The sequence below is a fragment of the Hordeum vulgare genome, chromosome 4H (genome assembly GCF_904849725.1).
Source record: "Hordeum vulgare subsp. vulgare chromosome 4H, MorexV3_pseudomolecules_assembly, whole genome shotgun sequence".
NCBI lineage: Eukaryota > Viridiplantae > Streptophyta > Magnoliopsida > Poales > Poaceae > Hordeum > Hordeum vulgare.
In genome coordinates, this window is record NC_058521.1 from 469,267,738 (window position 1) to 469,285,813 (window position 18,076).

General features: G+C 45.2%; 2 protein-coding genes across 2 annotated transcripts; one reads left to right on the forward strand and one right to left on the reverse strand.

The window, feature by feature from the left end:
- Positions 1 to 7,375: 7,375 nt before the first annotated feature.
- Positions 7,376 to 12,303, reverse strand: LOC123446641 (polyadenylate-binding protein 4-like). The gene is made up of 10 exons (XM_045123209.1): positions 11,932 to 12,303; positions 10,506 to 10,624; positions 10,223 to 10,416; positions 9,850 to 10,106; positions 9,650 to 9,756; positions 9,373 to 9,562; positions 8,996 to 9,282; positions 8,783 to 8,914; positions 7,957 to 8,136; positions 7,376 to 7,856 (listed from the first exon to the last, which is right to left on the reverse strand). Exons 1-10 carry the CDS (start codon positions 12,218 to 12,220, stop codon positions 7,647 to 7,649), a joined length of 1,965 nt encoding a protein of 654 aa, XP_044979144.1. The 5' UTR covers positions 12,221 to 12,303; the 3' UTR covers positions 7,376 to 7,646.
- A 351-nt stretch (positions 12,304 to 12,654) lies between these two features.
- Positions 12,655 to 15,688, forward strand: LOC123448999 (probable ADP-ribosylation factor GTPase-activating protein AGD6). The gene is made up of 3 exons (XM_045126059.1): positions 12,655 to 13,672; positions 14,343 to 14,432; positions 14,899 to 15,688. The coding sequence occupies exons 1-3, from the start codon at positions 12,860 to 12,862 to the stop codon at positions 15,397 to 15,399; spliced, it is 1,404 nt and encodes a 467-aa protein (XP_044981994.1). The 5' UTR covers positions 12,655 to 12,859; the 3' UTR covers positions 15,400 to 15,688.
- The last annotated feature ends 2,388 nt before the right edge of the window (positions 15,689 to 18,076 follow it).

Below are 18,076 nucleotides of genomic sequence, written 5' to 3' on the forward strand. Positions count from 1 at the left end.
CTTTAAATAGGGCACCGTCTAAATCCGTTGAGACGACACCGTATGAACTATGGTTTGGCAAGAAACCTAAGTTGTCGTTTCTTAAAGTTTGGGGCTGCGATGCTTATGTGAAGAAACTTCAACCAGAAAAGCTCGAACCCAAAGCGGAGAAATGTGTATTCATAGGATACCCTAAGGAAACTATTGGGTATACCTTCTATCTTAGATCTGAAGGTAAAACCTTTGTTGCCAAGAACGAATCCTTTCTAGAGAAAGAGTTTCTCTCGAAAGAAGTAAGTGGGAGGAAGATAGAACTTGATGAGGTAATTACACCCCCTCTTGAACAGGATAGTAGCGCAGCGCGGGAAGTTGTTCCTATGGCGCCTACACCAACTAAAGAGGAAGTTAATGATAATGATCATGAAGCTTCGGATCAAGTTACTACTCAACCTCGAAGGTCCACAAGGGTATGCTCTGCACCAGAGCGGTACGGCAACCCTGTAATGGAAATTATGTTGTTAGACAACAGTGAACCTTCGAACTATGAAGAAGCGATGGCGGGCCCGGATACCAACAAATGGCTTGAAGCTATGAAATCTGAGATAGGATCCATGTATGACAACAAAGTATGGACTTTGGTGGACTTGCTCGATGACCGGCGAGCCATAGAAAATAAATGGATCTTCAAGAAGAAGACTGATGCAAACGGTAATGTGACCGTTTATAAAACTCGACTTGTCGTAAAGGGTTTTCGAAAAATTCAAGGAATTGACTACGAAGAGACTTTCTCTCCCGTAGCGAAGCTGAAATCAGTCCGAATCATGTTAGCAATTGCCGCCTTTTATGATTATGAAATTTGGCAAATGGATGTCAAAACAGCGTTCCTTAACGGGAACCTTAAGGAAGAGCTGTATATGATGCAACCAGAAGGTTTTGTCGACCCTAAGGGTGCTAACAAAGTGTGCCAGCTCCAGCACTCCATCTATGGGCTGGTGCAAGCATCTCGGAGTTGGAACATTCGCTTTAATGAGGTGATTAAAGCGTTTGGGTTCATACAGGTTTACGAAGAAGCATGTGTGTACAAGAAAGTGAGTGGGAGCTCTGTAGCTTTCCTCATACTATATGTGGATGACATATTATTGATGGGGAATGATATAGAGATGTTGGAGAGCATAAAGGCCTATTTGAACAAGAGTTTTTCAATGAAGGACCTTGGAGAAGCTGCATACATATTAGGCATCAAGATCTATAGAGATAGATCGAGACGCCTCATAGGAATTTTGCAAAGTACATACCTTGACAAGATATTGAAGAAGTTCAATATGGAAAACTCAAAGAAAGGGTTCTTGCCAGTTTTGCAAGGTATGAGATTGAGTAAGACTCGGTCGCTGACCACGGCAGCAAATAGAGAGAAGATGAGTTATGTCCCCTACGCTTCAGCCGTAGGCTCTCTTATGTATGCCATGCTGTGTACCAGACCTGATATAAACCTTGCCATAAGTTTGGTAGGGAGGTACCAAAGTGATCCCGGTATGGAACACTGGACAGCGGTCAAGAATATCCTTAAGTACCTGAAGAGGACTAAGGAAATGTTTCTCGTTTATGGAGGTGACGAAGAGCTCGTCGTAAAGGGTTACGTCGACGCTAGCTTCGACATAGATCCGATGACTCTAAGTCATAGACCGAATACGTATATGTTTTGAATGGTGGGGCAGTGAGCTGGTGCAGCAGCAAGCAAGAAGTCGTGGCAACATCTACATGTGAAGCGGAGTACATAGCTGCTTCAGAAGCAGCTCATGAAGGAATTTGGATGAAGGAGCTCATCATCGACCTTGGAGTGGTTCCAAGCGCGTCGGGTCCATTGACACTCTTCTGTGATAACACTGGGGCCATTGCCATAGCCAAGGAGCCCAAGTTTCACCGGAAGACGAAGCACATCAAACGCCGCTACAACTCCATCCAGGACCATGTCCAGAGTGGAGTAATAGAGATTTGTAAAGTACACACGGATCTGAATGTTGCAGACCCGTTGACTAAACCTCTTCCACGAGCAAAACATGATCAACACCATAATGCTATGGGTGTTCGATACATCACAATGTAACTAGATTATTGACTCTAGTGCAAGTGGGAGACTGTTGGAAATATGCCCTAGAGGCAATAATAAAATGGTTATTATCATATTTCCTTGTTCATGATAATCGTCTATTGTTCATGCTATAATTGTATTAACAGGAAACAGTAATACATGTGTGAATAAATAGATCACAATGTGTCCCTAGCAAGCCTCTAGTTGGCTAGCTCGTTAGTCAATAGATGATCATGGTTTCCTGGTCATGGGCATTGGATATCATTGATAACGGGATCACATCATTGGGAGAATGATGTGATGGACAAGACCCAATCCTAAGCGTAGCACTAGATCGTATTGTTCGTATGCTAAAGCTTTTCTAATGTCAAGTGTCTTTTCCTTCGACTGTGAGGTTGTGCAACTCCCGGATACCGTAGGAGTGCTTTGGGTGTATCAAACGTCACAAGTAACTGGGTGACTATAAAGGTGCACTACGGGTTCCTCTGAAAGTGTCTGTTGGGTTGGTACGAATCGAGATCGGGATTTGTCACTCCGTGTGACGGAGAGGTATCTCTGGGCCCACTCGGTAGAACATCATTATGAGCTCAATGTGACTAAATGAGTTATTCACATGATGACATGCTACGAAACGAGTAAAGACACTTACCGGTAACGAGATTGAACAAGGTATAGGTATACCGACGATCGAATCTCGGGCAAGTTCTATACCGACATACAAAGGGAATTGTATACGGGATTAATTGAATCCTTGACATCGTGGTTCATCCGATGAGATCATCGTGGAGCAAGTGGGAGCCACCATGGGTATCCAGACCCCGCTGATGGTTATTGGCCAGAGAGGTGTCTCGGTCATGTCTACCTATCTCCCGAACCCGTAGGGTCTACACACTTAAGGTTCGATGACACTAGGGTTATAGGGAATTGTTATACGAGGTTATAGAAAGTTGTTCGAAGTCCCGGATGAGATCCTGGACATCACGAGGAGCTCCGGAATGGTCCGGAAGTAAAGATTGATATATAGGACGGATGGTTTCGGACACCGGAAGTGTTTCGGGCGTCACCGGTAACGTACCGGGACCACCGGAATCACCGGAGGTGGCCTCGGGGTCCACCGGAAGGGGGCAACGACCCCGGGGAGGCTAGATGGGCCAAGTGCGGGAGGGAACCAGCCCCTAGGTGGCTGGTGCGTCCTCCACACTCAGCCCAAGGCGCGGGAGGTGGAGAGGGGGGGAAACCCTAGGCGCTGGTGGGCCTAAGGCCCACCTAGGGGTGCGCCACCCCTCCCCCTTGCCCTGGCCCCCGCACCTCCCATCTGGGGGGGCTGCCGCACCACCTAGGGTGGGAACCCTAGGGGTGGCACCCCCCTCCTCCTATATATAGTGGGCACTTTTGGGCTTTTGGAGACACAGATTTCCCTCTCCCTCGGCGCAGCCCTGCTCTTCTTTCTCCTCCTCTCTGCCGGTGCTTGGCGAAGCCCTGCCGGGAGACCTCGTCTCTCCATCGACACCACGCCGTCGTGCTGCCGGAGATCTTCCCCAACCTCTCCCTCCTCCTTGTTGGATCGAGGTGCGGGAGACGTCACCGAACTGCACGTGTGTTGAACGCGGAGGTGTCGTGGTTCGACACTAGATCGGAATCACACAGCGATCTGAATCGCCGCGAGTACGACTCCATCAATCGCGTTCTAGCAACGCTTACGCTTAGCGATCTTCAAAGGTATGAAGATGCACTCACCCCTCTCTCGTTGCTGGTCTCTCCATAGGAAGATCTGAATATGGCGTAGGAATTTTTTTGAATTTATGCTACGTTACCCAACATATGTAACATCACATCCTTTTGGCCATATCACATCACATAGCATACCCTGCAAAAACAAGTTAGACGTCCTCTAATTGTTGTTGCAAGTATTACGTGGTTGGTTAGGGTTTCTAGCAAGAACGCTTCTTACCTACGTGACAGCCACAACGTTGATATGCCAATGCTATTTACCCTTCATAAGGACCCTCTTCGTAAAATCCGATCCGACTAAAGTGGGAGAGACAGATACCCGCTAGCCACCTTATGCATCAAGTGCATGTCGGTCGGTGGAACCAGTCTCACGTAAGAGTACGTGTAAAGTCAGTCCGGGCCGCTTCATCCCACGATGCCATCGAATCAAGATAAGACTAGTAGTGGCAAGCAATTGACAAATCAGCACCCACAACTTTTGTGTTCTACTCGTGCATAGAATCTACGCATAGAACCTTGGCTCGGATGCCACTGTTGGGGAACGTAGTAATTTCAAAAAAATTCCTATGTCACACAAGGATCTATCTATGGAGAAACCAGCAACGAGCAAAGGGGTAGAGTATCTTCATACCTTTGAAGATCGCACAGCAGAATCGTTGATAGAACGCGGTTGATGGAGTCGTACTCGCAGCGATTCAGATCGCGGTGGATTTCGATCTATGCACCGAACAACGGTGCCTCCGCGTTCAACACACGTGCAACCCGGTGACGTCTCCAACACCTTGATCCAGCAAGGAGGGAGGAGAGGTTGAGGGAGAGCTCTGGCAGCACGACGACGTGGTGACGGTGGAGCTGCGTGGTACTCCAAAAGGGCTTCGCCAAGCACTACAGAGGACGAGGAAGAGGGGGAGTAGGGCTGCGTCGTGGAGAGATGTAATGTGTGTCTCAAAACAGCCCCAAACCCTCCACTATATATAGGAGGAGAGGGAGGAGGGTGCGGCAGCCCTAGATGGTGGAGAGGTGGCGCACCAAGGTGGGCTTTTGGCCCAAGGCAGTCTCTCCACTTCTAGAGTTTGGCCCCTTACACCTTTGCTACACCTTGGGCTGATGGTGGTGGTGCACCAGCCCACTTAGGGGTTGGTTCCCATGCACCTTTTGGCCCATGTAGCAATTTGGGGCTAGTGGCCCTTCCCGGCGGACCCCCGGAACCCTTCCGATGGTCCCTGTACATTACCGATGACGCCCGAAACATTTCCGGCGATCAAATCCTCACTTCCTATATATGAATCTTTACCTCCGGACCATTCCGGAACTCCTCGTGACGTCTGGGATCTCATCTGGGACTCCAAACAACCTTCGGTAACCACGTACACTATTCCCATATAACCCTAGCGTCATCGAACCTTAAGTCTGTAGACCCTACGGGTTCGGGAACCATGCAGACATGACCGAGACACCTCTCTGGTCAATAACCAACAGCGGGGTCTGGATATCCATGTTGGTTCCCACATGTTCCACGATGATATCATCGGATGAACCACGATGTCGGGGATTCGATCAATCCCGTATGCAATTTCCTTTGTCTACCGGTATGATACTTGCCCGAGATTCGATCGTTGGTATCCTATACCTTGTTCAATCTCGTTACCGACAAGTCTCTTTACTCGTTCTGTAACACATCATCCCGTGGCTAACTCCTTAGTCACACTGAGCTCAATATGATGATGGATTACCGAGTGAGCCCAGAGATACCTCTCCGTCACACGGAGTGCAAATCCCAGTCTCAATTCGTACAACCCAACAGACACTTTCGGAGATACCTGTAGTGCATCTTTATAATCATCCAGTTACGTTGTGACGTTTGATACACCCAAAGCACTCCTACGGTATCCGGGAGTTGCATAATCTCATAGTCTAAGAAAATGATACTTGACATTAGAAAAGCTTTAGCACACGAACTACACGATCTTGTGCTATGCTTAGGATTGAGTCTTGTCCATCACATCATTCTCCTAATGATGTGATCCCGTTATCAATGACATCCAGTGTCCATGATCAGGAAACCATGACCATCTATTGATCAATGAGCTAGCCAACTAGAAGCTCACTAGGGACATGTTGTGGTCTATGTATTTACACATGTATTACGGTTTCCGGTCAATATATAGCATGAATAATAGACAATTATCATGAACAAGGAAATATAACAATAACCAATTTATTATTGCCTCTAGGGCATATTTACAACAGATCTTAAGAAGGGTCTAATCGAGGAGTGGTGGTCATGGCATGGCCAACAAAATGAATGTTGATTTGTATGTTTGATGTTGTACGTTTGATGTTGTGGTGTCGAACTATTTGTTTGATCTTAAAAGTCGTTGATTTGTATGTTTGATGTTGTCCGTTTGATGTTGTGGAATTAACAAACTACGCTATGTGTTTTTTTTATGTTTGAAATATCCATATTGTCTTGATAAAATGACCAAGATGCAAGCTTCGGGCGCTCCAGCGTGCTGAGTTTTAGCGCGTCCACTGGAGCGGCTCGCGCGCGCTATACTTTGGCGCTGCCGCTGGAGCCAGCGTACTCCGATGCGCTAAAAATTCTTATTTCGCCGCTGCATAATATTTTTACCGCGCGTGCCGGTATAGCGCCCGTTGGAGATGCTCTTAGAGAATTTGTTAGAACAGCTCATCCTGAAAACCGAGGGTACAAATACCAGCCAAGAAATCAATCCTGGCGCCATTCACTAGGCCCTGCAATGAACATGGGTTAACCACATGGAGAATCGAAGAATGGTATCATAACCATAGTTTAAAAAACTGAACCGAAAATCGAACCGGAAAAGTTGTCGGTTCAGATTTTTATCGATCTGACCGCCGGTTCACCAATTCAATTATCGGTTTTTTAAGCAATAGAAAATAATATATGTTGAGTAATATATATGCTAATATAGTGTGAAACAATGCTCAAATAAAATTATCTTCATGTAGTGGATAACAAAGTAGCACATCTGTATTGGTTATTGAGCCGTGGATAGGATGTGCGTACTACTCACACGATCTGGGATCAAAATCTCACTTCTCTCAATTTCCATTAAAACATTTTCCTGTCACTGGCCTGGTTTTTTCACCGGATTTTTCAGAAAACCGGCCAGTTTGACCAGTTTTCTTCGGTCTGATTGCAAAACGGTCTTATTAGCTTAAAAACCGTTGAGGCCGTCGGTTCCGGTTTTCTGTCCACCAGTCCGGTCCAGGTTTTTTAAACTAGGATCATAACACAGTGGTAGTGGCTTCCTCAATAGTCAGAACATATACACAAAACCTATGATAATCATCTAGCGTAGCAGACAAAATAAGAAAGAACACATCTAGTAAAGTGGCCTGAACAGCTTGGACTTTAGATGATCTACATGGTTTCAGAGATATAGTCTGATGCTAGTATATGACGATTGCAACACCAGGTCTACCTTTTAATCACTATAGACTCCGCAAGAAATTAAAATATATGGAAAAACCTTGTATACTTTCAGTGCTCATCCATAAGCAATAATAAAGCAACAAAATCCATAGGGCAGAAATTTTCATAACGTCAGAGGAAGACATATCAAAGTCACCAAAAGTCATTTATTCTCTATAGATTCATTCATAGGATGTCATAATAATAATAAAACTTGCAAGGTTCTAGCTAAATCCAATATATTTTATTCTGTAGTAACAAGTAACTCACAAGTCACAAGTCCAATCGGTAAAAGCTCCACAAACTAAAATAAGAATGAACAGCTATCTAGTTCCCAAAAATCCCTGTCCAGAAAAGAAAATGGAAGGTTCTTGGCCGCGTTGTGAACCCTCAGTTGGCATTTACACCGGTAGAGTCAAGGAAGCCAGGGTGTAGGGCCTCCAGATCCTCAGGCTTATTTTTTGTCGATTGCTGCCCTTGGAGAGCTTGCACACACTCGTTAACTTTTGCAGCCAAGGTATCCTGTGAATTCAGCATCGAGAGCAGATAAGAAGTATCTAGCTCCAGCAACATTCCAGTGATCTTACTGGCCAGATCAGGCTGCAACAGACAGGGCATACCAAGTTAGTGCAACTGCTGGTCCCTCGATTATTAGTTTTGAAAGAAGCAAAATAAGGGACCAAAGTAGATGAGGAATTACATGATATCTCTCGACCAGTGGATATATCCTGTTCCCGAGCATATCTCTTTGTTGATCAGGTGGAGCAGCAGCAAGCAAGCTGGCGAAAGAATCATTCACCGATGAAATAGGGCCACTGTGATGGATGGCCAGGCCATTGCTCATAACATCAGGTGGAATGTACTTTGCATGGCCGAATTGCTGCATAACAAGTAGCGATTTAAACTCTCCAGAAGAAAATAAATTAAGCATAACGGGATCAGATAATGTTAACTATGTGCAAGGTAGTTCCCTGCCTAGCAATCCATGCTAGTGAAGTTCTATCACAAGACAACGTCTACGTAGTATGATTGAATTGGCAATAGCAGCAGGTATCAACTTAAACTCTTCAGAAGGAAAAATTATCAAATACTCTTAATTAATAAAGTACTAGGTGGTAGCCTAGCACTCCTTGTTAGTGAAGTTCTGTCACAAGACAACATCTACTTAGTATGATTGAGTTGGCAATAGTAATGGGGAGGAGGACTAACTAAAGGAACAAGGATATACGTTTAAATAAGCCACAAAACAAAATATTACCCTCCCGTTCCTTAAAAGTTGTTGTTATGCTCATATATTTCTTTTAAAATCTTGACTGCCGTCATCTCTCAGTTTTACTTAGATACTTGAAATTATACACATGTGTTTGTCTCAAAAAGTATGTTCACACTATATAGTTTTGCTGAATTATACTGTTAGCCTAACCACAATTTAAATAGGGACTAAAAGTGAAACATTTGTATTCTTCATAAAAAACAGTTTAAAATACATTAATATTAGATATAAGAAAATGAAGTGATAATCATACCTGCCGGGACATGGACATGAAATCTTTAGCTGCCTGAGGGTGTGACACATAGTTAACAGCGTGGGGAAATGTCATCATATTCCCAGTCATGCGCCCCCTGTTATTTCTGTACTGCCTTGGAGTATTTGGCATCTATGCACAAAATTAAACAAATTTTAAGTAAGTTTTTGCACTTAAAGAAAGAAATTTGAGTAGAACAAGTCAATGACATACGAGTGGTGCATGAATTTGCTGGATACTATGAGGCGAAGGGTACACATTCTGCCTCCATTCTTGTCCGAGCCCAATGGGTGGATACATGAATCCTTGCCTTGAAGGACCCTGAGGAAAGTGTGTACTGGGATGTGCAAAGTACACATGAGGATAACCTGTGGGGATCACAGGGCTTGCAGTTCCCGCCATCGTAGCAAGTTCAGCAAATCGTTGCTCCAGCCTAGCTTTTCTGTCCTCTTTCCTTTGAGCAATAGCAACATACAATGGTTTGCCATAAAACATGACACCTGTTTATTTCAAACAAAACAAAACATTCTCAGTATCGTGATATCAATGTATAACGGTGACAAGTCAGTGCAAAATAAATAAAGGATTACCACGCATGCTGCTTACGGCACACTTTGCTTCATCGGGTGTGCTGTAACATACAAATCCGAATCCTTTGCTAATGCCCTTGTCATCACGCATAATCTTTACTGATGTAATGTTTCCAAATTCAGCAAAGCGCTCGCGAAGAGTGTCATCATCAACTTCATCACTAATATTTTTGATATACACATTGGACCCCTGTCAGGATTAAATACACATTTGTAAATGAAAGATGTGAATGCATATACGTGAATATACAAAAAGAAAGAGAATGATGGAACTTGCATTGCTCTTAGTGATTATTTCATTCCGCTTTTCCTCATGTAAGAGCTGCAAATATTGCTTTCTTTCAGCCTTTTTTTGAGCTCTTGCCACGTACAAAGTTTTCGCTCCTAATAAAAAAAAATAAGATTAACATTGTTAAGCAAAAATGCATGGACCAATAGAAATTATTTGTGAAATGAAATGCATTGCAGTAATATTACCCAGAGCGATCCCATTCAAGGCCTCTTTTGCTTTCTTGGCACTTTCTGGGTTTTTGAAACTAGCGAACCCAAAACCCTTGGATGTCCCGTCATCTCTTTTCATTATTTTCACGCTAGTTACTTGACCATACTGAGAGAACTTCAATTTAATAAGTTCTTCAGTCATGTCATCATCTATATTCTTCATATACAAGTTAGTGTACTTGTCATCGTTATTGGCTGATCGTTCACTCTTCTTAACGAAATGAGCAACAAGCCTACACAAGATTGATCATTATAAAACAAAACCATTTAAGTAGCAATGTTTAAAATAAAAAAAAGACAAAATCAAATTAAGTCATGTAATAGTTGTATTTGAGAAACAGTAACTTACAATTCTCTTCCCTCAAAGTAAGAATTGTTGAGGGTCTCTATTGCCAAGTCTGCTGGCTCTTGTGCTGCAAACTGAACAAACCCATACCCTCTACTTGTGCCATCCTCATTTCTAACAACTTTACAAGATAATATCTCCCCAAACTTGGAGAACAGATCTTGGAGCAATATATTGTCAACGTGATCACCAAAATTCTGTCAAGCAATACCATATTGTGTTAGTACTTGCATATGGCAATACAAAGTGAGAAATATTAACATGGAGAACATATTTATCCTTTTACCTTAACAAACACATTTCCAACACCACTCCTCCTGGCATCGGGATCACGATTAGACCACATTACTCTAATTGGCTTGTCCAGTATAAGGCTATGATTCATCTGCTCCAAAGCAATCGTTGCTGTCAACAGTTAAAAAACAAGTCAAAGGCCAATCAATTACCCCTCCATAAACAAAACTAGTTTGTGCAAAGGCCATTTGTTGAACAACGAAATCAATGATAAGAAAATGAAGAAAAGAGAGAACGAAGAAATAGGAAAGTAGACTAGTCGTTTATAAAACATACATGTACCTTCAATATATATTTAAAAAGGAGTAACATTACACAACAAGCTTAGGCAAAACTGAAGAGAGTCGCAACAAGACAGCGGAAGTCAACTTATTCATTCACATTCCCATGGAACGGGCATTAATTTAAGAAGTAGAAGTTGTGCGATTGTTAAGCAGTATACAAAGAAGGGAGTACGACAAAGTTTCCCTAAATTATTATTTATACCTTCTTCAGTGGAAATAGAACTCAAATTTATATACTGAATAGCAATCTTTCGATCCACATCACAGTATATCACCATGAATCGTACTAGAGAGACCACTCTTAAAACGATCAAGATACATGTGCAGTGTGGGCATACTGAACAAAGATATGGACAATTTTATTAATAATACTTGATGTATGTTGCGGGAGTGCCACATACACACACAAACGAACTGGTTTCTCACATAGCACCACAACCAAGCCTCAAAGCATAAAAGGAATAATAGGTAAACCATTGTTTCCTAGCTAACACTAGTGAAATCTCTAATTTTGCAAGTGATGCAAATTCATGCTCCTCAAAACATCAAACACATGTAAAAAGGATGCGTGGTAAACCCAAATATGGTTAGTTTTCTTTATGATATATAAGATCTCTCTCTCTCTCTCACACACACACACAAAACACACAATCCATACATGGTAAAAATTAAAAGATTAACAATTAGATTGCTTGCGGCATATAAGCTCAAGATTAAGCACCGCATGACAGTTATGTGATGGGTGCACTAGTTGCATGCTGATGGCTATCACAACAAAAGTGCAACGATCCAAAAAATGGATGCCAACGACAAGCATAGCTTGTTCAAACGCCATGCAAAGATGTCCTCCTATTATTATTAAACATAGCTACTTCAATGCCATGCAAAGATGTTTGGTAAATAATTAAACAAAACATGCCTATTCTGATCAAATCCATGAAATAAAATCGCAATAAATGAATAAAAACAAGGGGCAAACATGTCGCGGTGAATTGCTATCAAGCACTAATCCTATGAAGCGGATTGAGGAGAATCGAAATTGAAGATACATAAGCAGTAGCACACGGCTACATTGTATCATAGAAAAGGAAGGGATAAAAAACGAAACGAGATGGATGAAGACGGTGTGTGTACCATCGGCTTGGGAGAAATAGTTTACATAGCCGTATCTGAGTGACCGGCTGGTGGCGTTGTCGCGGCAGACCCGCACCGAAGTGACGGCACCGACCTTGCTGAAGGCGTCGAAGATATGCTCCTCCTGTGCGTTCTCGTGCAGATCGCCCACGTAGAGCGCGGGCACCGTGGCGTTGGTCCCCGCCGCGGCCGCAGCCGGCGCCGCCTGATCCTCGCTCACCGCGGCCATGGCGGGCGCGGGCGTCTCCTCCGTGGTCGGCATCTCCACCGCCTCCGGCGCCGCCGCCATGATCGATGGATCGATCGGTGGCCCGGGCGTACTGCTAGGGCAGGGCTATCGAGTCTCCTCCTAACTCGTACGCAATGCCGGGAAACGCAAACGACGGGTCAAAAAACCGCGAGGCTTTGGGAGAGGTCGGTTTTTGTTCTCCCGAGCGACGGCCCCGCGTGCGTTTCGGCCCGTCCCGACCCCAAACCGCCCGGGTGGCCGCCCGCCTCTACCGCGTGCAGCGCCCGCCCACCCGCCCGACCCCTAACTCGACCCGACTCGGCTACGAGTAGGACTCCTGACTCGTGATAGCTTCAGTTTCCTCGCCTCTCCCGTCCCGTCCCGTGCTGCTGCGCTGTGGGCCCGGGCTGTCGGCGTCGCGGGCTGTTCGGTTCGGCCGTTCGGCCGCGCCTACCAGGAGGAGTCCCCGCCCTGCCCTCCCGCCGCGGGGAGGAATTACCGGCCTGCCATCGGCGCGGCCCCGGCGCGCCCAGGGGCAAAGGCGTCCACCGCACGGTATTTGACCTCCCCCTCTCGCTCGCTCGCTCGCTCCGCGTTCCGTGTCGGCGAGCCCTCCTCCACCACCTCCTTCCACCCCTCGTCCCGCGGCCACCAACCGAGCCCGATCCCGGATCCGGCGCCGCAGATCCGGACCCGGCGATGGCGTCCACGGCGGCGAGGCGGCTCAGGGAGCTGCAGGGGCAGCCGGGGAACAAGACGTGCGTCGACTGCGCGCAGAGGAACCCACAGTGGGCCAGCGTCTCCTACGGCGTCTTCATGTGCCTCGAGTGCTCCGGCAAGCACCGGGGCCTCGGCGTGCACATCAGCTTCGTCCGCTCCGTCACCATGGACTCCTGGACCGAGCCGCAGCTCCGCAAGATGGAGGCCGGGGGCAACGACCGCCTCAACGCCTTCCTCGCCGCGCGGGGCGTGCCCAAGGAGACGCCCCACATCCCCAAGTACAACTCCAACGCCGCCGCCGCATACCGCGACCGCATCATCGCCCTCGCCGAGGGCCGCGCCTGGACCGACCCGCCCGTCGTTAAGGAGACGCCCGGATCTGCCGCGCCCGCCCCCGCCAGGAGGCCGCCCTTGCCCGCCGGAGGAGGGAGCGGAGGCGGTGTCGGAGGCGGCGGCGGCGGTGGATGGGACGATTGGGACGACGAGGTCCGTCCCGATATGCGGAGGAACCAGTCGGCCGGATCATTTGCTGGCGCTGGGGCGGATTCGGGGAGACAGCCCACGAGGTCCAAGTCCACCCAGGACATGTACACGAAGCAGGAGTTGGAGGCGTCGGCGGCCAGCAAGGAGGATTTTTTCGCTAGGAGGATGGCGGAGAACGAGTCCAAGCCTCAAGGGATCCCTCCCTCTCAGGGCGGCAAGTACGTCGGCTTCGGATCCACCCCGCCGCCGTCGGCGAATAGGAACAGCAACGGTGCTGCCCAGGGCGATGTCATGCAGGTCGTTTCTCAGGTAAATGAAACATATTATTCTTCTTTATGCTATCAACTACCCAATATATACCTGCAAACATACCACTTCCATGGAGTATAGTTTTGTGGTTAGAATCAACAAATTTGAAAACATTTCCCCAATACCTGCAATAGTTTTGAAAGAGTATGAAAGGCTATTTCATAAAATTCATAAAAATGGTTTCTTGGGGGGATCCTATTACAGCAAGTCATGAATGGCTATATTGTCACCGCTGTTAACTACGCATCACGTATTGTCCCCGTTAGAGTGCTCGGACATCCATCTTATATACTTCATTGGATTTGTGAACACCCCCTCACAATCACATGTAGTTAAAGTGCCCCTTCTAGCGTGTCTAAACTAAGCTGTGCAGATTGACATAGCTGTGGCCTGTGGGATCGCCTTTTGTAGCCTGATCCTGATCATCATTGAATTCTCGTTGTAGACTTAATATGGTTATTATTGTACCCCAGCAGCACTTCTATATTAGCAAAGTACATCTGCAATCATCATTGGTTACTTGGGGTTATATTGTGTTTGGTGCCAAGCTTGAGATGTCATAGTTGGGTAATGTGCATATATGGTTAGACAGTCGTGTCATAATTGGACATTGTTTTGATTTCTACTTTAATCTCATGAGTATACGTTCCTTACCATTTTACCTTTTCAGGGATTTGGACGCCTTTCGCTTGTTGCGGCATCTGCTGCCCAATCTGCTGCTACTGTTGTCCAAGTTGGCACAAAAGAGATTCAATCAAAGGTACCTTCAATGCTTTGCCTGATTTGTGATATGCAAGAGTTGAATTTCCATAGTCTAGTTGATCATGAAAAATGCTCTTTATTCACTGTGTTTACCCGGTGTCATGATTAAATCTTGTAAAACTCACCTGAATACTAATATGATAGGGAGGTGTCCTCCAAGCTAAGGTTTGACATTGTAATAACTATGAACTGTCTTCTCTGTTTGGAGCAGTCTTAACTCAAGAATATTATTCTCTTCATATTTATTTCTACCGCACCTGAAGTTCAGTACCTTCTTGTCTTATTTCACACTTCCAAACATGACTAGACAATGAATAAACATATCTTGTCATAATCCTTATCTCAGTGGGAAACAATTACTAGGTGATATAGTGCATGCTGAATTTTAGATTATTTGTCAGTGTTCCTTATTCTCATGTTACATCGTGATCTGTCTTTAAGAATGGTGCTTGTCTGGAATGCAGATGAGAGAAGGGGGTTATGATCAGAAGGTGAACGAAACTGTGAATGTTGTTACCAATAAAACTGCAGAGATTGGAAGCAGAACCTGGGGGATTATGAAAGGAGTGATGGCATTGGCCACACAAAAGGTAGAGGAGTATGCCAAGGAAGGTGGCGGTGGCTGGGGTGATGATTGGCAACAAAGGGAGCAGCAGAACAACAACAACGAGCCTTACCGCAGGTATGAGCAGGAGACCAGCAATGGCAACAGCAACGGCTGGAATTCTCCGCAAGACGGATCAGCGAAGAACCACAATTCCAATTCTTGGGATGATTGGGATGACCAAGACAAGAAGGAAGAGCCTGCCAAGACAAGTCAGGGCAGCGACTCGTGGGCCGGCTGGGACGATGCGAAAGATGACGGTTTTGATAGTTACAGCCATCACAGCCCTGCCAACAAGAGCGGGAGCAATCAGAATGGAACCGCCGGTGGGTCATATTGGGCCGACGGCGGCTTCCGCTGATGCTTGTCTCTTTGTGAGAGCCATATACTTTGCAGAATTGTTATATGCCAGAAAAGATGTGAGCGTCCGGTGGTGGTTATTATTTCAGGATACCGAAGTGTTGGAGAGTAAAAGAGTTTTGTTTTTTTTGTAAGTTGTCTACAATTGTTATGTCTAGCGGCATGTTCATATGGCCAAGCCTCATTTGAAACTGCCATCCAGCTATTAAGAAATGTCGAATTGAAATTGTAATCTACACATACATAGTACTTCCCTGCAGATTCTTTATTCATTGTACTGATTTGTCGTAGTTGCAAGTGGCAAGAGGGGTGGCACATGGTTGTCAATTCTGCTGCATTATATATTGTGATCTTGTTGCCATTGCTTTTTTGGCGCCGATCCACCAGCTGATAAAGGCACTGAGACCTTCGGTGTCTTTCTGGCCTTTGGTGCGACGTGATTTGCCTTTCGATAGTTGATTCCATCCAAGGGCTGACTGTGTGTCCACTTTTGGAAGATCCTGGCCTTAGTTTGATACTAATGTATTTTAAAAAATTGGTGGGGATTATCCCGATCAAATTCCTAAATCTCCATATGTTCCAAAGCATCATTTGGTTATAGTGTATTTGACATATTTCATCTCTACAGTTTCTTGCAAATCTTCATACTCTAGTGCATTTTTCTCAATATCCAATACACTACCCTTATCTAATGGATTCAGGATAAATAGGGATTTGAAGGGATTTCCCTAAAAACCCTAGTAAGAAACAAGGCCATAATGTTCGCACTGAAAACTCCTATGCCCTTGTAATGTCTCAAGTTATTGCCCTGATAATCTTGTTGTATGGCGTTGAGTGTTGGTCAACTAAAAGACGACATATGCAGTAATTAGGTGTAGCGAAGATGTGCATGTTAAGATGGATGTGTGGCCATACAAGATAGCGCCGATTAAAGAGAAGATTGTCTAATATCGTCTGAGATGATTTGGTCATATTCAACGCAGACTTTCAGAATCTCTAGTGCGTAGTGAACGGCTAAAACGTGTTGATAATGTTTAAAGATGTTAGGATAGGTCGAACTTGACATGGAAGGAGTCCGTAAAAGCTTAAAGAATTAGAGTATCACCAAAGAACTAGTCATGGACAGAGATGCATGAAAGCTTGCTATCCATAAGACAAAACCATGAGTTGGTCGCGAGATCTCGGTCTCATTTCTAGCCTAACCGACTTATCTGGGACTAAAGGCTTTATATTATTGTTGTTATTGTTGTTGATGCTGTTGTTGTTTTATGATAGACATAAATACAATATTTTACTTCAGTACTTCCTTCGTCTCAAAATAAATGTCTCAAGCTTAGTATAATTTTATACTAGAACTAGTACAAAGATGAAACATTTATTTTCGGACGGAGGGAGTACAAAGCATCAATGTGAGCATATAGTTTTGGCCTAGCGCAGAAGCCTTAGGTGGTAGTCAACTTGCCCTATTTTTTTCTATTTGTGGATGTACTCCAGCGTGTAATGATCATAGGATTATCAGAGTCCTCATGTGCAGAGACAGAGAGGGTACAGCGAGGAAGTGCACTGCTGGGGCCTTTGCTTAGTTGGAGTATGTGCATGCCAACTTGTATCCAGAATTCGACCATGTGGTCCATGTGGGTCACTAGCTTCAACTTTCTTGTTTTGTGTAGTATGGACGATGGACTCTCCATCATTGGATCCAGTATAAAATATTCTCAGTGACCATTTAAAAGTGTAATATGACAAATTCACTGTTCTGACCCAGAAGACGTAAATAATTCACAGAACGAACTCGTCTCGAAAAGATTTTATAATTTTACCTTTTTAAAAACGCCAGAAACCGTGACGTTGCTGCAGCACTTAGAAGCATCAGTCTAGCATATGGCGTTTCTAATCCATATTCAAACGCCAGTCTACCTTGCGTTGCAGTGTAAATAGAAACGCCAAAGGTGTTGGCGTTGTTAGCCATGCACCAAACGCCATTGTTCAGAACCCTAGTCCATGCATATGCATGCGCACAGCGGAACAGTGAATTTCGCCGACAGGGACACTCCACGCAGCAAAGCGCCAGGGAGCCGTACTCGGGACGAGCAAAGACGCAGCAAGAAGCAGGAGAGGCCAAAGAAAGAGAGAGAAGGCCGGGCCATGGAATGTTTACACTAAAGTTATCATAATGTTTACACTAAAGTTGCCAAGATGACACAAAGACATCCAAAATGCACACAACTTGAAAAGTAAACAAAAAAGAACGTGAAAAAGTCTTGCCAGAGTGATCAACTCCTCTGAGAAGCAGCACACAAACCACCACCAAAGACAACACCCGAAAAACATAAACGACCTCCAAAAGCGACGCCTTCAAGAAGGAAACAGTGCACAAACGCTGTCGTCGCCCGATCCAAGATCATATGTTCTTACCCTGGAGAAAGACCGAGCTCTCAAAACAATGTCTTCAACAAGACAATTGTGAGGCACAACCAATGAAGGCCATGCCTTAAGTTTTCACCGTGAAAGTCACGACTCGGCACCCGAGAAGTGCCATCGGAAATGAAATCCTTCAGTGCTGCCGCCCCCACTTATCACCGTTGCTTCTGAAAATTAACAAACACGTGGCTGACTCCATGGCCTCGAAGCCCCCCCAACCTTACTAATCCTCCGATCCTAGTCATTGTGACTTTCTC